The sequence below is a fragment of the Ramularia collo-cygni genome, assembly GCF_900074925.1.
Source record: "Ramularia collo-cygni strain URUG2 genome assembly, contig: RCC_scaffold09, whole genome shotgun sequence".
Classification (NCBI taxonomy): domain Eukaryota; kingdom Fungi; phylum Ascomycota; class Dothideomycetes; order Mycosphaerellales; family Mycosphaerellaceae; genus Ramularia; species Ramularia collo-cygni.
The window spans coordinates 495,636-511,098 of NW_019716263.1; the positions used below are offsets into that span (position 1 = coordinate 495,636).

Genomic DNA, 15,463 nt, shown 5'->3' on the forward strand with positions numbered 1-15,463 from the left:
CCACGTTGCGTTCCCGGCGCTGAGTGCAGCATTCCACCCGCTTCACCCCGCTGAGCCTTGCCTGTACCAATCTTTGAAGGGTTCGCGAATCGTGTCTCGCCTACAGTAGCCCAGACCTTCGGCCGTTGAAGAGCCAATGCACAGTGCCGTAGACCGTGGGAGGCAAATTGAAAAGTGACGGGTCGCCGATCGCACCTGAATTTTGCGTTCCGAGCGGTGCGATTTGCGATATGGTGCTTCCGATAGCGTGTGGGTGATGAAATCTTCCTGGCAATAGTAATTACAAGTTCGTTGGTGCGCGATTCTGAGGTGAACTAGAAAKACTTTAGTCAGATCGACCTTACCCTTTTCTCTCTCAGCACGCCAAAATTGGAGCCGCCCCCCCAGCAGCCATCCTTGTCGTCGGTCGTCCAATTGCTCGGACTCACGTTGATCGACCGTCACCGCGGCTGCTGTTTTACGTCGTCTGGAATCCACTTTCGCTGCTGCTGCTCGACGCCACGATCTCTCTGCCCTTTCCTGGTTCCTGATGTGATGCTGTCTGCACCCCAGCCAGCGCACCCATAACCACATCTTTGTCACTAGTTTGGATACACTGGACATCACCACTTTCCTTGACGTCCGTTTCGAGTTCTCGCTACATACTGCAACTGTACCTGCTTCTGCCGAGACGACGGCCGTTCATTCCTTCCCTTGAAGACCCGGACCCAGGCCGCACACGACTACCTGACCTGTCGGATACCCACATCTTGGGCTCTTTTCTTGCCGTTTTGTTTGCGCAGCCTGGATCAACGGACCAGCAGCGGAGGACTTCTTAATCAACGCCGGTCACTGTTCTCTAATCTTTGCTCGTGAGCAATATCAGACTCATGGCCATGGATATTCCTGTCCACATACTCGACGCGGTCTCCATTTCAGACATTTCACAGGCATCGCCCCGCATACCCGCCCTGGATCTCAAAGCCCATTCATCGGCTGACGACGTCTCATTCACCAGCCATTCTGATCAGGAGCATGGTTATCAGACCGACTTTACTACGCCCTCATCTGCAGGAGACATGCAGCCGGACGAGGTAGAGGACTTTAGAGATCGCGAGTATCCCCAGCTCAAAGGCAAGACTTACCTGGATCATGGAGGCACCACCGTGAGTTAGACCTACACTTATCCAGAGCGTGTGCGATATGCTAACATGCTGCACAGCTGTATGCCAAGTCATTAATCGAGGAGTTTTCTGCCGACATGATTGCCAATCTCTACGGTAACCCACATTCGGCATCCACGCCTTCTGCCATTGCAGGTCATCGTGTGGATATGATTCGCGAACGTGCTCTGCGTTTCTTCGGCGCCGACCCTGACCACTTCGACCTTGTGTTCGTTTCTAATGCCACTGCTGCGATCAAACTGGTCATCGACTGCTTCAGGGACCACGCCGCCACCAGCAATACTCCGGTCTGGTATGGGTACCACAGAGACGCACATACATCGCTCGTGGGAGTACGGGAATTGACGAGAATGCACCGATGTTTCACCAGCGACGAGGAAGTTGACATCTGGATCAACAGTGGCGGCTTGGGGGGTCCACGACCGAGACAGTTGGGATTGTTTGCGTATCCAGGCCAGTCCAACATGACTGGGCGAAGGTTGCCGTTGAGCTGGTACGTCGAATGTCACACYCAATCCTGTGATGTCGAGACTAATGTTACGCAGGCCTGGCCGCATTCGCAAGTCGTTCCACAAGGCGGCGACCTATACACTACTGGACGCTGCCGCACTGGCAAGTACGGCACCGCTCGATCTGTCCGACCCTGCGACCGCTCCCGATTTTGTAGCACTTTCGTTTTACAAAATCTTTGGTTTCCCCAATATCGGTGCTCTACTCGTCCGCAAGGAGTCTGCACATGTGCTCGAGAGTCGAAAGTTCTTTGGCGGTGGCACCGTAGAGATGATCATCTCCATCAACGACACGTGGCACGCCAAAAAGGAGACTTCCATTCACGATCGCCTTGAAGACGGAACCCTACCATTTCACTCAATATTCGCGCTGGATCACGCCATGAATGTTCATGAACGACTGTACGGCCCGAACCCTATGAAGTTCATCTCCCATCATACAGCGCAATTGGGAAAGCTGTTGTTCGATGGAATATCTTCCCTACATCACTCCAACGGCTTGCCTCTGTGTCGCATCTACAAAGACGAAGCTGCGGTATACGGCGACCCATCAGTGCAGGGAGCTACAGTCGCCCTCAACGTACAGCACTCGGATGGGGCTTTGATCGGGTTTGAGGAGGTTGAAGAAGCCGCGGACGAACGAGGCATCTACGTTCGAAGTGGCTCTCTTTGCAATCCAGGTGGCGTGGCAACATACTTGAACTGGTCACCTGCAGAAATGAAAGCTGCCTATGCCGCAGGGCACAGGTGTTCCAACCCTACCCAGATCATGCTCGGAAAGGCCACCGGTGTCGTGCGCGTCAGTCTGGGCGCCATGAGTACGACTGCGGATGTCTACACATTTCTCGCATTCCTCGAAGATGTGTACATCAGGCCATCCAGCAATGGTTTCGGCTCAGCAGCATTCGTCTCGTCGACCCTTGCGGATGACGCGTGGAGTGGCTCTGCGTACAAGTACACGCAGCTTCCAGCGCTCACAATCCCACCCGGCCTCGTCTCATCGKGCACAACTCCTAGCACGGTAGACACCAGAACATGGGAGGTTGGTGTTACAGAAGATGAGAAACCGAAGAATCCGCCGTTCAATCCTGCGGAGTACCTCAAAGCTAGGAAACCGTGGGAAGAGGAGATGCGCAAGAACGCTGCCGCCTACGCCATGGAAATGAAAGTCCGCGAAATCGAAGACTCAAGTACGCTTTCGAGAGGCGGAACTCCCAGCGTCAAGGCCCGCAAATTCGGCCGGAGCGTTGTGAGCCTGTGGAGGACCAAGAAGTGAGACCCTCACGCAGAATGAGTCGTCGGCCACACACTGACCAGCTTGTCGATAGGCCGCCAACACCAGACCCTGCTGCACAACCGTCCCCAGACATGCATTTACACACTGCCAACCACCACGCACACGCAGGAAAATCTCGACCCGGCAGTAGTCGTGATCGAATGCACGCATCTACCGTTGTTCAATCGCTTGGGATATCCTGAACGAACATACACTTTCTTCACGATTCTGCTGTTTAGCCAAAATGGGTAGCACGGCGTCCACCCTTCTGATTTTAGTCATTTGTATCGTATGTTATACCACATGTTCGCAAGGAGGAGCGATTCAAAGTCTGGAATCTGGATCAAGGATTGGCCGCGTCAGGATTAAACGCTGGCTTGTATATACTTAGCGAGAATGAGGAGGAGCACCTATTGGGAAGCGCACTGCGCAGTAGTCAACTTGCCAAAACAGCCGCACCATAAGTCAAGTTGAGTGGCGATTGATCATCACCTATCCGCGTATCAACTTCATTGTCAATGCGCGTAACCTGTCTTTCGACACTTTCCCTCCGAGCAGCGTAGCACAACGTCCTTCCCCACCGATCCAGAGACGACCACGAGGTACACGCCGAACTTCTGCTCTTCGCCGAAGGGCTTGACATGGCGGTCAACCCTGCAACGCCGTTGGTAGTTACACGCGGCGAGCTCTCGAAGTCGGTAGCCGGATTCGACAGCGGGTACTCCCTCGCAGCTCTATCCAGGTTCACGGTTCGATGCATCGTAAAAGCAAGCGGAGCGGGTGGAGCACAAAATTCTCGTTCCACAACAAAGAGACAAACGCTGCAGGACCAGGGTGTCCCTGTTCACAGGCCACGGCATCGTGACACAGCATAACACCCTGGCTTTGATATCTCGCATCCACCTCTATATGATTCTCGAATCCAGATTCGACATACCTCAAGCGAGTCCCAGCAGAATTTGATCATCAGTCAGGTTGTAGGCCGCATTCCCACAAGGGGTTCAACCCAACTCGGTGCATGCAAGTAATTTTGTATGTAGTCTTGTCCTCAAGAGGAAGACACACTTGATCGGTATACAAGTAGATTGTCCCTTGTAAACATTTTGCGCTGGGCGAATTTGACAAAGATCCCCTTGAAACTCGATGCTGTTCCATCTTACGAGTGGTTCATTATGACATGTTCTCTGTCGGGAATGAGCACCATCGACATCGACACTGTTCGTCGTTGGTGGGTCGTCCGAGCATCTCAGACATCGGAGACTTGGTATCCTGTCCAACATGCCATGATCATCGAGAATGTTACACCCGACTGAGAATGTGATGACGAAGAGGCTTCGCATTTGTCACCTTGAGATGCTAGAGCCTGGGAATTGCGAGGGAATGACGGCGTGGGGAGAGCTTGGAGACGACAGCCCACAAGGACATGTCGAGGCGGCAAAGCATTGCCTTGAGATCCCTTGCCATGGCGTGAACGTCGCCTCGAAGTTCTTAATCTCCTTGCTGCTTCCTAGCTGAACATCACACCGACACAGGGGTTTTCATGTCAAACGTGTGTCAATTGCGAACATTCATGTTCGTCCGGAGCGGTCTTGCTCGGATCTGACTCACCCAACGCCTGCGGTGTGTAGCCAGACTACTGCTGCCGAGCACAGGTCTACATGCTACATTTATGGCCATGTGTATTCCAGAAGTATGTGTCCTTCGCGGATTCCGTCTCGTCTCCACTTCTGGTGATAGCCCTTGGCTTGCCGGTGAGCATTTTAATATACGGCACGACCCTCGATGTCCAGACAGGAGACTGCATTCCCCAGAGTATCCAGAGTTGACGGCCATGAGGTGATCTTGATCTTGTCACAAGCGCCTCCGTACTGGTTTTCCGGTGAGGAGAGCACAAGGCCCTTACTTCAATATCACTACTTACCAACCGACTTGAGTACGATAGTGTTCTGTTGGCAAGCGAACGCCGCTGCAAATCGATTCATCGAGTCGAGATGATTTGTAGAAGTTGATGTGCTGAAGATGGTGAATAGTAGGTAAGGTAGGTACATACTTCAACGGAGGGCCGAGCCGAATCTTCGGCGTTCAGAGAAAAGTTTCCGTCCAAAAAATCAAAAAATGTTTCGCCGACTTCCTTCCCTCTGCCTCCATCCACATACACAGTCCAGTTTCTCGGACTGCACACATCATGGACGAACAGGAATTCGTTGCGCTCTTGCAGGCGCTTTTGGAGCCAGACACCCAAAAGGTGAAGGCGGCCACCARCCAACTGAATAAGACATACTACAACTCCCCCGCGTCTGTCAGTGCCCTGATACACATCATCATCAACCACCCTGAGGCACCACTCCGCCAGCTCGCAGCCGTCGAGGCCCGCAAGCTTGTCCACAAGCACTGGGCGGCTGTTCCCGACGAGCAGAAGCCGCAGCTTCGCGAGCAGCTGCTCAAGTCCACCATCGACGAGGAGAAGCAGCTCGCACGCCACAGCAAGGCCCGCGTCATTGCATCCATTGCCAAGGTTGATCTCGATGAGGGCAAATGGCAGGAGCTGCCTGGCATTCTGCAGCAGGCTGCCACGAGTGAGACCGCTCACCACCGTGAGGTCGGCATCTACATCATCTACACATTGCTTGAAACCATGCCCGACATGTTCCAGGAGACTATGGGCGACATGCTAGCCCTGTTCAACCGCACAATCCAAGACCCACAGTCTGTCGAGGTCCGCATCAACACCATGCTGGCTTTATCCGAGCTGGCCATGGTCCTGGACACAGAAGAGGATGCCAACAGCTTGAAGAGCTTCCAGAGCACTATCCCACACATGGTCAAGGTTTTGGAAACTGCTATTGCTGGCGAGGATGAGGAGAACACTATGCTGGCTTTCGATGTCTTCAACAAGCTGTTGAGCTACGAGAGCGCCTTCCTCAATGCTCACTTCGCCGACCTACTGCAGTTCTTTATGCAGGTCGCGGCCAAGTCTGACATCGACGATGACGCGAGATCGCAGGCCCTCAGTTTCCTCATGCAGGCCGTGCGGTACCGCAAGCTCAAGGTTCAGAGCTTAAAGGTCGGCGAGACCATGACCAAGATGTGTCTCCAGGTTGCTACTGAGCTCGACGAGCTACCCTCCGAGGAGGATGATATGTCTCCAGCGAGATCTGCACTGGGCTTGTTGGACATTCTCAGCGAGAGCCTGCCGCCCAGCCAAGTGGCCGTGCCGCTTCTCAAGGCCATTGGACCATACGTCCAGGACAGCCGACCCGAGTACCGCAGAGCTGGTATCCTTGCCCTCGGCATGTGTGTCGAAGGTGCGCCAGACTTCATTGCCACTCAACTGAAGGAGATCCTGCCACTTGTTCTGCATCTCCTCGAGGATTCCGCTATCAGTGTGCGAAGCGCTGCACTCAACGGCGTCACGCGCCTCTCGGACGATCTTGCTGAAGATATGGGCAAAGAGCACGCGAGACTGATCCCTGCTCTCATTCGCAACTTCGACCTGGCCGGACAGGGGATGCGCAACTCGAAGGAGGGATCCGAGGAGCATGAGCTGAACACCCACATCGTCAAAGCTAGTGCCATGGCCGTTGATTCTCTGATCGAGGGTCTTGAGCCCGAGAGCGCTGCTCTCTACGTGAACGAGCTCATGCCCCGCTTCAGCACCTACATCGACCATGACGACTACAAGGTGCAGATGGCCGTGGTCAGCGCTGTTGGTAGCATCGCCAGCGCATCCGAGAGTGCTTTCAAGCCTTTCTTCGAGGAGACCATGCGAAGCCTCGGCAAGTTTATCGAGATCAAGGATGGCGAGGACCAGCTTGAGCTCCGCAGCATGGTCATCGATTCTCTTGGGAAAATCGCCAGCGCCGTTGGTCCCGAGGACTTCCAGCCATTTGTCACACCTCTCATGCGTGCCAGTGAGGAGGGCTTGCATTTGGACCACCAGAGGCTAAAGGAGACCAGCTTCATCCTCTGGAGCACGCTCGCCCGAGTATACGAGGAAAACTTTGAATCGTTCTTGGAAGGTACTGTCAAGTCTCTGTTCGAGTGCCTTGATCAGGAAGAGACCGATTCAGAAGTACAACTTGGTGCTGAGGCATCTGATCTTGTTGGACAGGAAATCACCATTGCCGGCAAGAAGATCAAGGTTGCTGGCGCCGGTGGCGTTAACGAGGATGATATCGCTGAGGACGACATTGTCAAGGCATTGATGGAGTCTGCCGACGATGACGACGATGACTGGGATGATCTCGGTGCTGTGACTGCTGTGGCCATGGAGAAGGAGATTGCCGTCGAGGTCATCGGAGACATCATGACCCACACCAAGGGCAAGTACATGCCATATATGCAGAAGACGATCGAGACCGTGCTCCCACTTCTCGATCACAGCTTCGAAGGTGTGAGGAAGAGCGCCATAAGCACAACATGGCGCGCCTACGCCTGCCTCTTCGGATTGGCGGAGGACAATGGCATGGCCAAGTGGCAGCCAKGTTTCCCCGTCAAGGTCAAGCCAACCGCTGACCTGGAGAAATTGGGCGATCTCGTCATGAAGGGCACCCTCGCCCTGTGGGAGGAAGAGGTTGACCGGTGAGTACCAGTTCCCCTTCACAACTCCCTTGACTTTCGTGATGTGAAAAACTTCGAGCTTTGCTCACTTCAGATGCCATGGCAATTGCTGCAATACGTAGAGGCTGTTTCTGATTCTGTCGCTCATTCGTCCACCAATTTGATCTCCGCTTTGGCGTGCCATTCGCTAACTGCTCTACAGCGCTACCGTTACCGAGATCAACCGCAACATGGCTGCCACTCTCAAGCTCTGCGGCCCTGCGGTGCTTACCCCTGTGGGAGGCCAGACTTCGACCCCGCTTGAACAGACCACCGCACACATTCTGCTCATTCTGCAGCGCCAGCATCCTTGCCAGAAGGATGAGGACGACTACGATGAGCCTGCTGCCGTGGAGGGGGAGTCGGCTGAGTATGACTGGTTGGTTGTTGAGACCGCCATGGAGGTCGTCGCTGCCCTCGCCACTGCTCTAGGAGAGCAATTCGGCGAGCTATGGAAGATCTTTGAGCCTCTGATCTTCAAGTACTGTTCGTCCCAGGAACGCTTTGAGCGCTCTGCTGCTGTCGGCACCATGGCAGACTGTATCGAGGCCATGGGTGCAGGCTGCACTCCATACACGGAGCGCATCTTGAGCCTTTTGGGCAAGCGATTGGGCGACGAAGACCCAGAGACCAAGAGCAACGCTGCTTTCGGCATGGGCCTCTTGTGTGCAAACAGCAACGACGGCAAGACGATCCTGCCTAAATACAACTCCATCCTCAGCATGTTGGAGCCGCTCCTGCAGACCGCCAAGGCGGATGCCAGCGAGGGCGAGGCTCGTCTGCTCGACAACGCCGCTGGCTGCGTTAGCCGCATGATCAAGAAGTCTCCCGACAGTGTTCCGCTCGAGCAGGTTCTCCCACGCCTTGCTGAGCTTCTGCCATTGAGGGAGGACTTCCGCGAGAACGAGCCAGTGTTTGACATGATCATCAGCCTTTACCAGGCTCAGAACTCGGTGATTCAAGGTCTGACACAGCAACTCATGCCTGTGTTCGAAAAGGTGTTGGCGCCGCCAGAGGAGCAGCTCAGCGATGAGACCCGAGGCAAGCTGACAGAGCTTGTGCAGTACCTCCGTGGTTGAAAGTGTTGAGGGTCTGAGTTGAGCCAAAAAAGTTGACGCGAGAGATACCCAGCAAAACGAACGCAGATAGAGCTGATTGATGAATTATTGACGATACAAACCGTGGCCATGTTTCCCGTCTCCGCCATTGCACATGTCCGTAATGCTACGACAATGTTGATCCCTGCTGTGGTGAATATTCTTTGTTCGTGCTCGGTTAGGGTTAGGGTTTGGGTAGTAGCTTTTGCGTCAAGCCGATGTTGAGAACGTGCTTCATATGTTTCGCTTGTTATACCCAATGCGAGCGGTTGCTCCGGCCATTCTGAAGTTGAGGGGCATTGTGGTGACAGTTCTAATGACGTGTGGGCTAATTTGTCCAGTATGCAGTGTGAACTTTAGTAGCTCAAACGACGATGAACAAAGGCCAAAGTACGGCGAACCACATATGCGCTGAATGGCACAGCACTAGAAAGTGAACACATATGATACATGATCTATCCTCACAAACGCAGCCTCGAAGCGAGTCCTTGTGCAATAGCTGCGAACGCCGTGGCCTGGGGTCCATCAGGACTTGCGACCATTGTTGGTTTCCCAGAATCTGCATCGCTGCAAATCGAGGGGTGCAGTGGGATGTCTCCCAGAAAGCGAATGTCAAGATCTTCGCACTTCCTCTTCGCGCCGTCCAGGCCGAATATGTCATGATTGTGACCGCAGCTGGTACACGTAAATGTGCTCATATTCTGGACCATGCCTAGAATCGGCACGTTGACCTTGTTGAACATGCTCACTCCCCGGACGGCATCGCGCAGAGCTAGATCTTGCGGAGTCGACACTATGACGGCGCCTAAGAAGTTGTGAGTATGGATGATATTGTGTGGCAGCTTATGACTTACCGGCCAAGTCGATGCTCTGCGTGATCGTGAGCTGAACGTCACCAGTACCGGGTGGCATGTCCAGGATGAGAATGTCCAGCTTGGGCCATGAGACCTCAAATAGCAATTGGTTCATCGCCTTCTGAATCATCAAGCCTCGCCAGGCGACAGGACTGTCCTGTGGCACGAGGAACCCCATCGACATGGTTTTCAAGCCRTACGCCGTCAATGGCACCAAGCGGTTATTGGCATCAAGTTCGGGTTCATAGCCCTCGAGCTAGTGGCAGTCAGCATTGAACGGGGTTTTCTAGCAGCAGTGTTTTGGTACATTCAGCAAAGTAGGTATACTTGGCCCGTAGATGTCGGTGTCGAGGATGCCAGTATGCAAGCCCTGACGAGCTAGTGCAAGAGCGAGATTGACGGATATTGTGCTTTTCCCGACGCCTCCCTTTGCACTGCTGACTGCAATGACTTTGGCTACATTTCCAATTGGTTTCTTCTCGGGCAGACCTGACGTGAAATTTGATCAGAGGGGGCGACATTTGGATAGAGTTCATCACTGCACACCTCTCTTCATGCGCGCGGCAAGATTTGGTGGAGTTCCGGATCTGGGGAGTCCCYATAGGCGTGGCTTGATCAGTCTCCTGGATGCATGTTTTATCTAGAGAGGCCAAGGTATGGTACCAGAGGGTTTTCATGGCCAGATGCTTGCCTGCATGCAGCGGAAAAGAATGACCGTTTGATGAGAACCTTCTCTATTAGCTCCGATCTGACGTTGGTCGGTAGCTTGAGTAGTTGTAGCATTGCGTAGGGTGAAAATGTAGGGTATTTTGTTGTYAAAGAGAAATACCTAACACAATGAGTGGAGGTAGGGACAGGGTGAAAGACATTATTAGGGTTATGTAGATCAGTCATCAAACATCCCAACGCCCAACATCACGCCTCTTCGCCACGCTCTTCGCTTCCCATATCTTACAACATCAAGCTGGTGTGAACGCTGTCGCACCTTTTCAATGATCCGGTTACCAAGCGAACAGTTCCGAAAGTACCGCCAATGAACATGACACTTCGTCCCTCATGAAATGCAATGATGCCAAACACCCGTTCCAAAGTACCATCTATCACTTTCCAAACCGAGAGGTACGGACGGCCACATCTGCGTCTTGCTCCTGCGAAGCCCGTGACCACGCTTCCGGATTGGCGTTGCGTAGGTCGTTGTACGATGCTCCTAAGCGCCTACAATAGACACCGGGATCCAGACGCATAGATTTCTGAGCAAAGAATTCGCCGTTGATGATGCAGCTATCGCAATAGCCTCGCCGGACATCGAAATGCTCCCACTGAATTGGTCCGCATGGTCCACGAAGCTTGGATCTGTCGCAGCGGGACAGTCTCGCGCCTTCTGAGGCAGTTCCGTGAGCCTGTTCCCCGTTAGCTGTTTGTATGATACGGACACGGAGAGTGTACRGACTGCATGGCCACACTTTGGATGTCTGGGCGCTGTTTTAAAGCACATTTTTGAGGTTGGTCCGGGTGCGTGGTCAGGAAAAGGATGAATGATGGCTGTTGAAGTCTGAGCACCCGGGGAGCTGACAGCCTTCATATACCAGGCATACGTCGATATACATGCTGAGCAACCAGGACAGAGCGCCAAGCGTCAGGATGCTGCAACCAGCAGTCCTTTCTGGATAAAGCGGGATGATCTGCAAACCAAACGTATCTGACCAAAAACGTCTAAGACATTACATGATGAAGTCGAAGGCTCTGCAAGAATCCACCTATCGCCGAGTGTGAAGACGCAGCCATCGCGGGTATCCGATGTCAGAAACGAGAGGTACAATGTATTCCGATCATCTCCAGTATACTATTGCCGAACTCGAACAGGTAGATCACGCCCAGATGGCAATTGGAGCTCACTCGGCTGCTGGATCTGGTCTTACAAGTGGGGATGGTCTTTGTACATCCATGTCTCAACAGATCTCACCTGCAGCCACTGTATAGGCTTGGGCATGGGATTCAGCATGTGCGCGACGTAATGGTGTACGGCTGTGCGGCCATTGCAGGCTGATTGCTCCCGTGCCTAAGTGGGATCGAAGAAATCGTCAAGTGATCAAGATAGATTGCCGACGGGCTCCTTGCCCTAACGGATGCTGACTGAGTCTACTTCCAGACGATCTCTGCATGTTTTTGACCCGAGCAGTCGGTCCAAGATCTAGCGTTGCACATGGCGTGCATCCAGACCAGACGCCACGGAGTTCGTGAGTGCCATGTGTGCTGGTCAGATCGATTGTGCTTCTTCCGGGCTCTTCAGGTTCAGATAACCGAACAACGTGATGAACTGTGGCACCCGAGTCCGCGTCCCATGGCTTGTTTCGTTCCGCAAAAGCTGAAGACTAAATCGAGACGTCTACGAGCTTGAGCCATCTACGTGATGCACCCATGCCACGCAGCGCATCCTACGACATGCGTAACCATGCTTCGAATTTGCGAGCCTCCCGGCGAAGCCTGAAGTCCAACCCTGCCGCCGCCTCGCCTTGCACTTCCGGCGATGTTCAAGGTCATCAACGCGGCCGTCACGTCCGACGCCGTAATGAGGTGATGTGATATGCTGCTGCCCGAAGCCAATGCGTGTCAGGATACATCGGAGGACGGCTGACGAGCTAACGCACCGAGCGGCGCGGAACTACCCACGCCTCTCTGTGATGTCTCGGAAGTGGAGGGAACGATGTAGTTTCATGTTGTACGCGATCCYCGTCTGCAGTTGGAGGCGCGAGAGGTCACTCGCGGAGCCGCGGACCGCTTCCGCTAAGGTTCATCCTGGTCGTCCGACATCGCTCGGCATTGCATGCAGCWCCCATGATGATTTTCATGAGCTTTTGCTAGACGTGCATAGACATCCCAATGGCTGCCAGCAGAACTCTTCGTATAGGCAGGTGGAACGGCATGCTGTATCGCTTTTACATTCATACTGATATGCCCCAGGCCTCATTCCGGGCGACGGCATTGGCCGTGAGGTCATTCCCGCCGGACGTCGTCTGCTCGAAGCTCTCCCTGCTTCCCTCGGCCTGAAGTTCTCCTTTGTAGACCTTGACGCCGGCTTTGAKACGTTCAAGAAGACTGGCGTCGCGTTGCCGGACAAGACGGTTGAAACGCTGAAGAAAGAGTGTGATGGTGCTCTGTTTGGCGCGGTGAGCTCTCCCACCACGCCCACCAAGGGCTACAGCAGTCCCATCGTCGCCCTGCGCAAGAAGCTCGACCTGTACGCCAATGTACGGCCCGTGAAGTCGGTCGCGCCCTCTGCCGCGTTCCCCGACCCCATCGACCTTGTCATAGTGCGAGAGAACACCGAGGATCTGTACGTCAAGGAGGAGAAGACATACGACGGACCAAATGGCAAGGTCGCCGAGGCGATCAAGCGCATCACTGAGCATGCTTCCTCGCGCATAGCAACCATGGCCGGCGAGATTGCGCTGCGGAGACAGCGTGTTCGCAGCAGTACTGGCGTTGGAGCGGACAGGAAGTCCATGGTCACCATCACGCACAAGAGCAATGTCCTCTCGCAGACCGACGGCCTGTTCCGCCAAGTAGCGCGTCGTGCGCTCGAGGAGGCCAAATTCCGTGACGGTGGTGTGCACATCGATGAGCAGATTGTAGACTCGATGGTTTACAAGCTTTTCCGCGAGCCCAGCACCTACGACGTCATTGTCGCCCCGAACCTGTACGGAGACATTCTGTCTGATGGTGCTGCTGCGTTGGTTGGATCTCTGGGTCTTGTTCCATCCGCAAACGTCGGCGATGGCTTCGCGATTGGCGAGCCGTGCCACGGCTCTGCACCCGATATCCAAGGCCAGGGCATCGCTAACCCTATTGCGACCCTTAGAAGTGTTGCACTCATGTTGGAGTTCATGAACCAGGAGGAGGCTGCGGCTATGATCTACCAGGCTGTTGACGGTAACTTGGCAGAGGGCAAGCTCCTCAGTCCTGATATGGGTGGCAACGCAAAGACTGAAGAGGTCTTGAACGATATCATCAGGAGGTTGTGATGTATATAAAATGTAATATGGCAACGCGCATCTCCAAACAGTCGACCCTCGTGCTCTTATGTTGAGACCCAGCACCAAAGCATGGCAACAATGCTTTCAAAGTGTCATTTTGTTCAGCTTGCTTTTTTGACCATCTCGAATCTCGCCAAAAATCATCCGCAGGATCTCAAGGATCGTGAATCGAAGACGAAGTGACAGGAGAGCTAGGTGCACTGAAACAATCACTTGAAGAACTGTTCCATTCATGGAGAAAGCTACGATCTACCAAATCGCCTTGAAGCCATGCTTCTACCACATTCTATCGCGAGCTGTGCATCCTCCTCTTCCAGAGAGGCTTCCATGCCATTCCTTGTCCACCTCATAACTTCGTGACTCGTAAAAACCGAATATCAGTCCAGGGGCTCCATTCGACTGACCAAGTCGGATATCAATCCAGGGGCTCCTTTCAAGCACCGTTTCCGTTGTATGCAATGTAGTTAACAGAGCCGTTGGGGTTGGGGATCTGGTTCTTGGTCGAGAGAGACTGAATGCGCTGGCAGAGAGCAGATGGGCTGCGTGGTCCCTCGAGTGCAATGAGGTAGGCGGCAAGACCAGCGATGTGAGGGGTGGCCATGGATGTACCGGAGATGGTGTTTGTTGCTGTGGTGGATCCGATCCACGTTGACAGGATATTCACACCTGGAGCAAAGATGTCGAGGAACGATCCATAGTTGGAAAAGGAAGCGCGGTTGTCATTTGAATCAATTGCGCCCACAGTGCAAGCAGACGACTCGGAAGCTGGTGAGGTGTTGCCAGCATCTTGGTTCTCGTTCCCGGCGGCGACRGCAGCGAAGATTCCMGCGTTAGTGGCGGAACGGACAGCGCTGTTGGTCTGGTCGCTGTACCCGCCTCCGAGAGACATTGAAATGACGGATCGGCCAACACCACCACGGCTCTTAGCGTCGTTGATCACCCAGTTGATACCAGCCAGGATGTCGGAGTTGTAACCGCTTCCTTGAGAGTCAAGCACCTTGACACCAATGACGGTCGCCTTCTTGGCAACGCCGTAGGTGGATGAGGCAGTTGTGCCGGAGCAGTGAGTTCCGTGTCCGTTGCCGTCGGCGATGGACTCGCCGTCAACAAAGTTGGCGCCTTGGATGCTTGAAGATGATTAGCAAGGATCTTTGCTACACTGGAAATATCCTTACGCTCTTCCTCCGAAAGCCTGGTGTGCGGAGTTGATACCAGTGTCAATCACGTAGATGTAACTTCCAGATCCTGCGCCGCTGTCATAGATGTAGCCGCTTTGGCCCTTGCTGCGGTGAGAGATACGGGCAAGGCCATAGATGGCGCCGCTCTGGGTGGTCAGAGCACGCTTGACCTGGATCGATGGGTTGGGACTGGATACTGGAGCCTGGATGGTAACCTTGGTGTCTGGCTCAACCGACTTCAAGAAGCCAAAGGTGCTGAGAATGTCGACAACAGCCTCTGATCCTTCGAAGGAGAAACCCTTCCAGGAGTCGGTAGAGTACTCATGCTTGGTCTTGATACCGGTGACGGCTTTGATGGTGTTCATGACAGACTCGATGGCAACGTTGTCGTTGAGCTCGGCAATCCACTTGCCCTGCACAGTGTTGGCAGTCTGGACTTTGTTGACGGTCGGAACAGCGAGGGCTACTGGCAGAAGGGCCAGGAAGAGACTGAGGACGGAAGGCATGATTGGAAAGATATGCTGGAGTTGCTGTGAACCTGTTGAATCGATTGCTGATGTTCTGAGCTTCTTGGTCGCCAGGAAGCATTCCTTATATACCTCGAGCACTCGCCATCAACCTCCTGCCGTGTTACATTGCCAGCAGCGACACAAGTGAAGTTCATAGAGACGCTGCGAGCGAATCTGCGCGATTGGCCAGCATGTGTAAGTCGTGTGATTCTTAGCCAAAGCATGTTCGACATGGCATCGGCCC

At 53.8% G+C, this 15,463-nt stretch overlaps 7 protein-coding genes; 3 read left to right on the forward strand and 4 right to left on the reverse strand.

Moving 5' to 3' along the window:
* Positions 1–869: 869 nt before the first annotated feature.
* On the forward strand, positions 870–3,151 carry RCC_06273 (related to hxB protein; the record flags this gene model as incomplete). XM_023771534.1 has 4 exons in its annotated part: positions 870–1,145; positions 1,202–1,656; positions 1,709–2,921; positions 2,990–3,151. 4 exons carry the CDS (start codon positions 870–872, stop codon positions 3,149–3,151), a joined length of 2,106 nt encoding a protein of 701 aa, XP_023627302.1.
* A 233-nt stretch (positions 3,152–3,384) lies between these two features.
* On the reverse strand, positions 3,385–3,708 carry RCC_06274 (uncharacterized protein; the record flags this gene model as incomplete). Its single annotated transcript, XM_023771535.1, has 1 exon — positions 3,385–3,708. The coding sequence occupies one exon, from the start codon at positions 3,706–3,708 to the stop codon at positions 3,385–3,387; it is 324 nt and encodes a 107-aa protein (XP_023627303.1).
* Positions 3,709–5,133: 1,425 nt separating this feature from the next.
* Positions 5,134–8,626, forward strand: RCC_06275 (related to protein carrier KAP123; the record flags this gene model as incomplete). XM_023771536.1 has 2 exons in its annotated part: positions 5,134–7,529; positions 7,711–8,626. The coding sequence occupies 2 exons, from the start codon at positions 5,134–5,136 to the stop codon at positions 8,624–8,626; spliced, it is 3,312 nt and encodes a 1,103-aa protein (XP_023627304.1).
* Positions 8,627–9,105: 479 nt separating this feature from the next.
* Positions 9,106–10,281, reverse strand: RCC_06276 (related to Nbp35p and human nucleotide-binding protein; the record flags this gene model as incomplete). XM_023771537.1 has 5 exons in its annotated part: positions 9,106–9,449; positions 9,499–9,754; positions 9,806–9,987; positions 10,045–10,096; positions 10,162–10,281. 5 exons carry the CDS (start codon positions 10,279–10,281, stop codon positions 9,106–9,108), a joined length of 954 nt encoding a protein of 317 aa, XP_023627305.1.
* Positions 10,282–10,598: 317 nt separating this feature from the next.
* On the reverse strand, positions 10,599–10,993 carry RCC_06277 (uncharacterized protein; the record flags this gene model as incomplete). XM_023771538.1 has 2 exons in its annotated part: positions 10,599–10,898; positions 10,949–10,993. The coding sequence occupies 2 exons, from the start codon at positions 10,991–10,993 to the stop codon at positions 10,599–10,601; spliced, it is 345 nt and encodes a 114-aa protein (XP_023627306.1).
* Positions 10,994–12,378: 1,385 nt separating this feature from the next.
* RCC_06278 (probable isocitrate dehydrogenase, alpha subunit) lies at positions 12,379–13,520 on the forward strand (the record flags this gene model as incomplete). XM_023771539.1 has 2 exons in its annotated part: positions 12,379–12,400; positions 12,460–13,520. 2 exons carry the CDS (start codon positions 12,379–12,381, stop codon positions 13,518–13,520), a joined length of 1,083 nt encoding a protein of 360 aa, XP_023627307.1.
* A 445-nt stretch (positions 13,521–13,965) lies between these two features.
* Positions 13,966–15,216, reverse strand: RCC_06279 (related to Cuticle-degrading protease; the record flags this gene model as incomplete). XM_023771540.1 has 2 exons in its annotated part: positions 13,966–14,659; positions 14,708–15,216. The coding sequence occupies 2 exons, from the start codon at positions 15,214–15,216 to the stop codon at positions 13,966–13,968; spliced, it is 1,203 nt and encodes a 400-aa protein (XP_023627308.1).
* Positions 15,217–15,463: the final 247 nt, after the last annotated feature.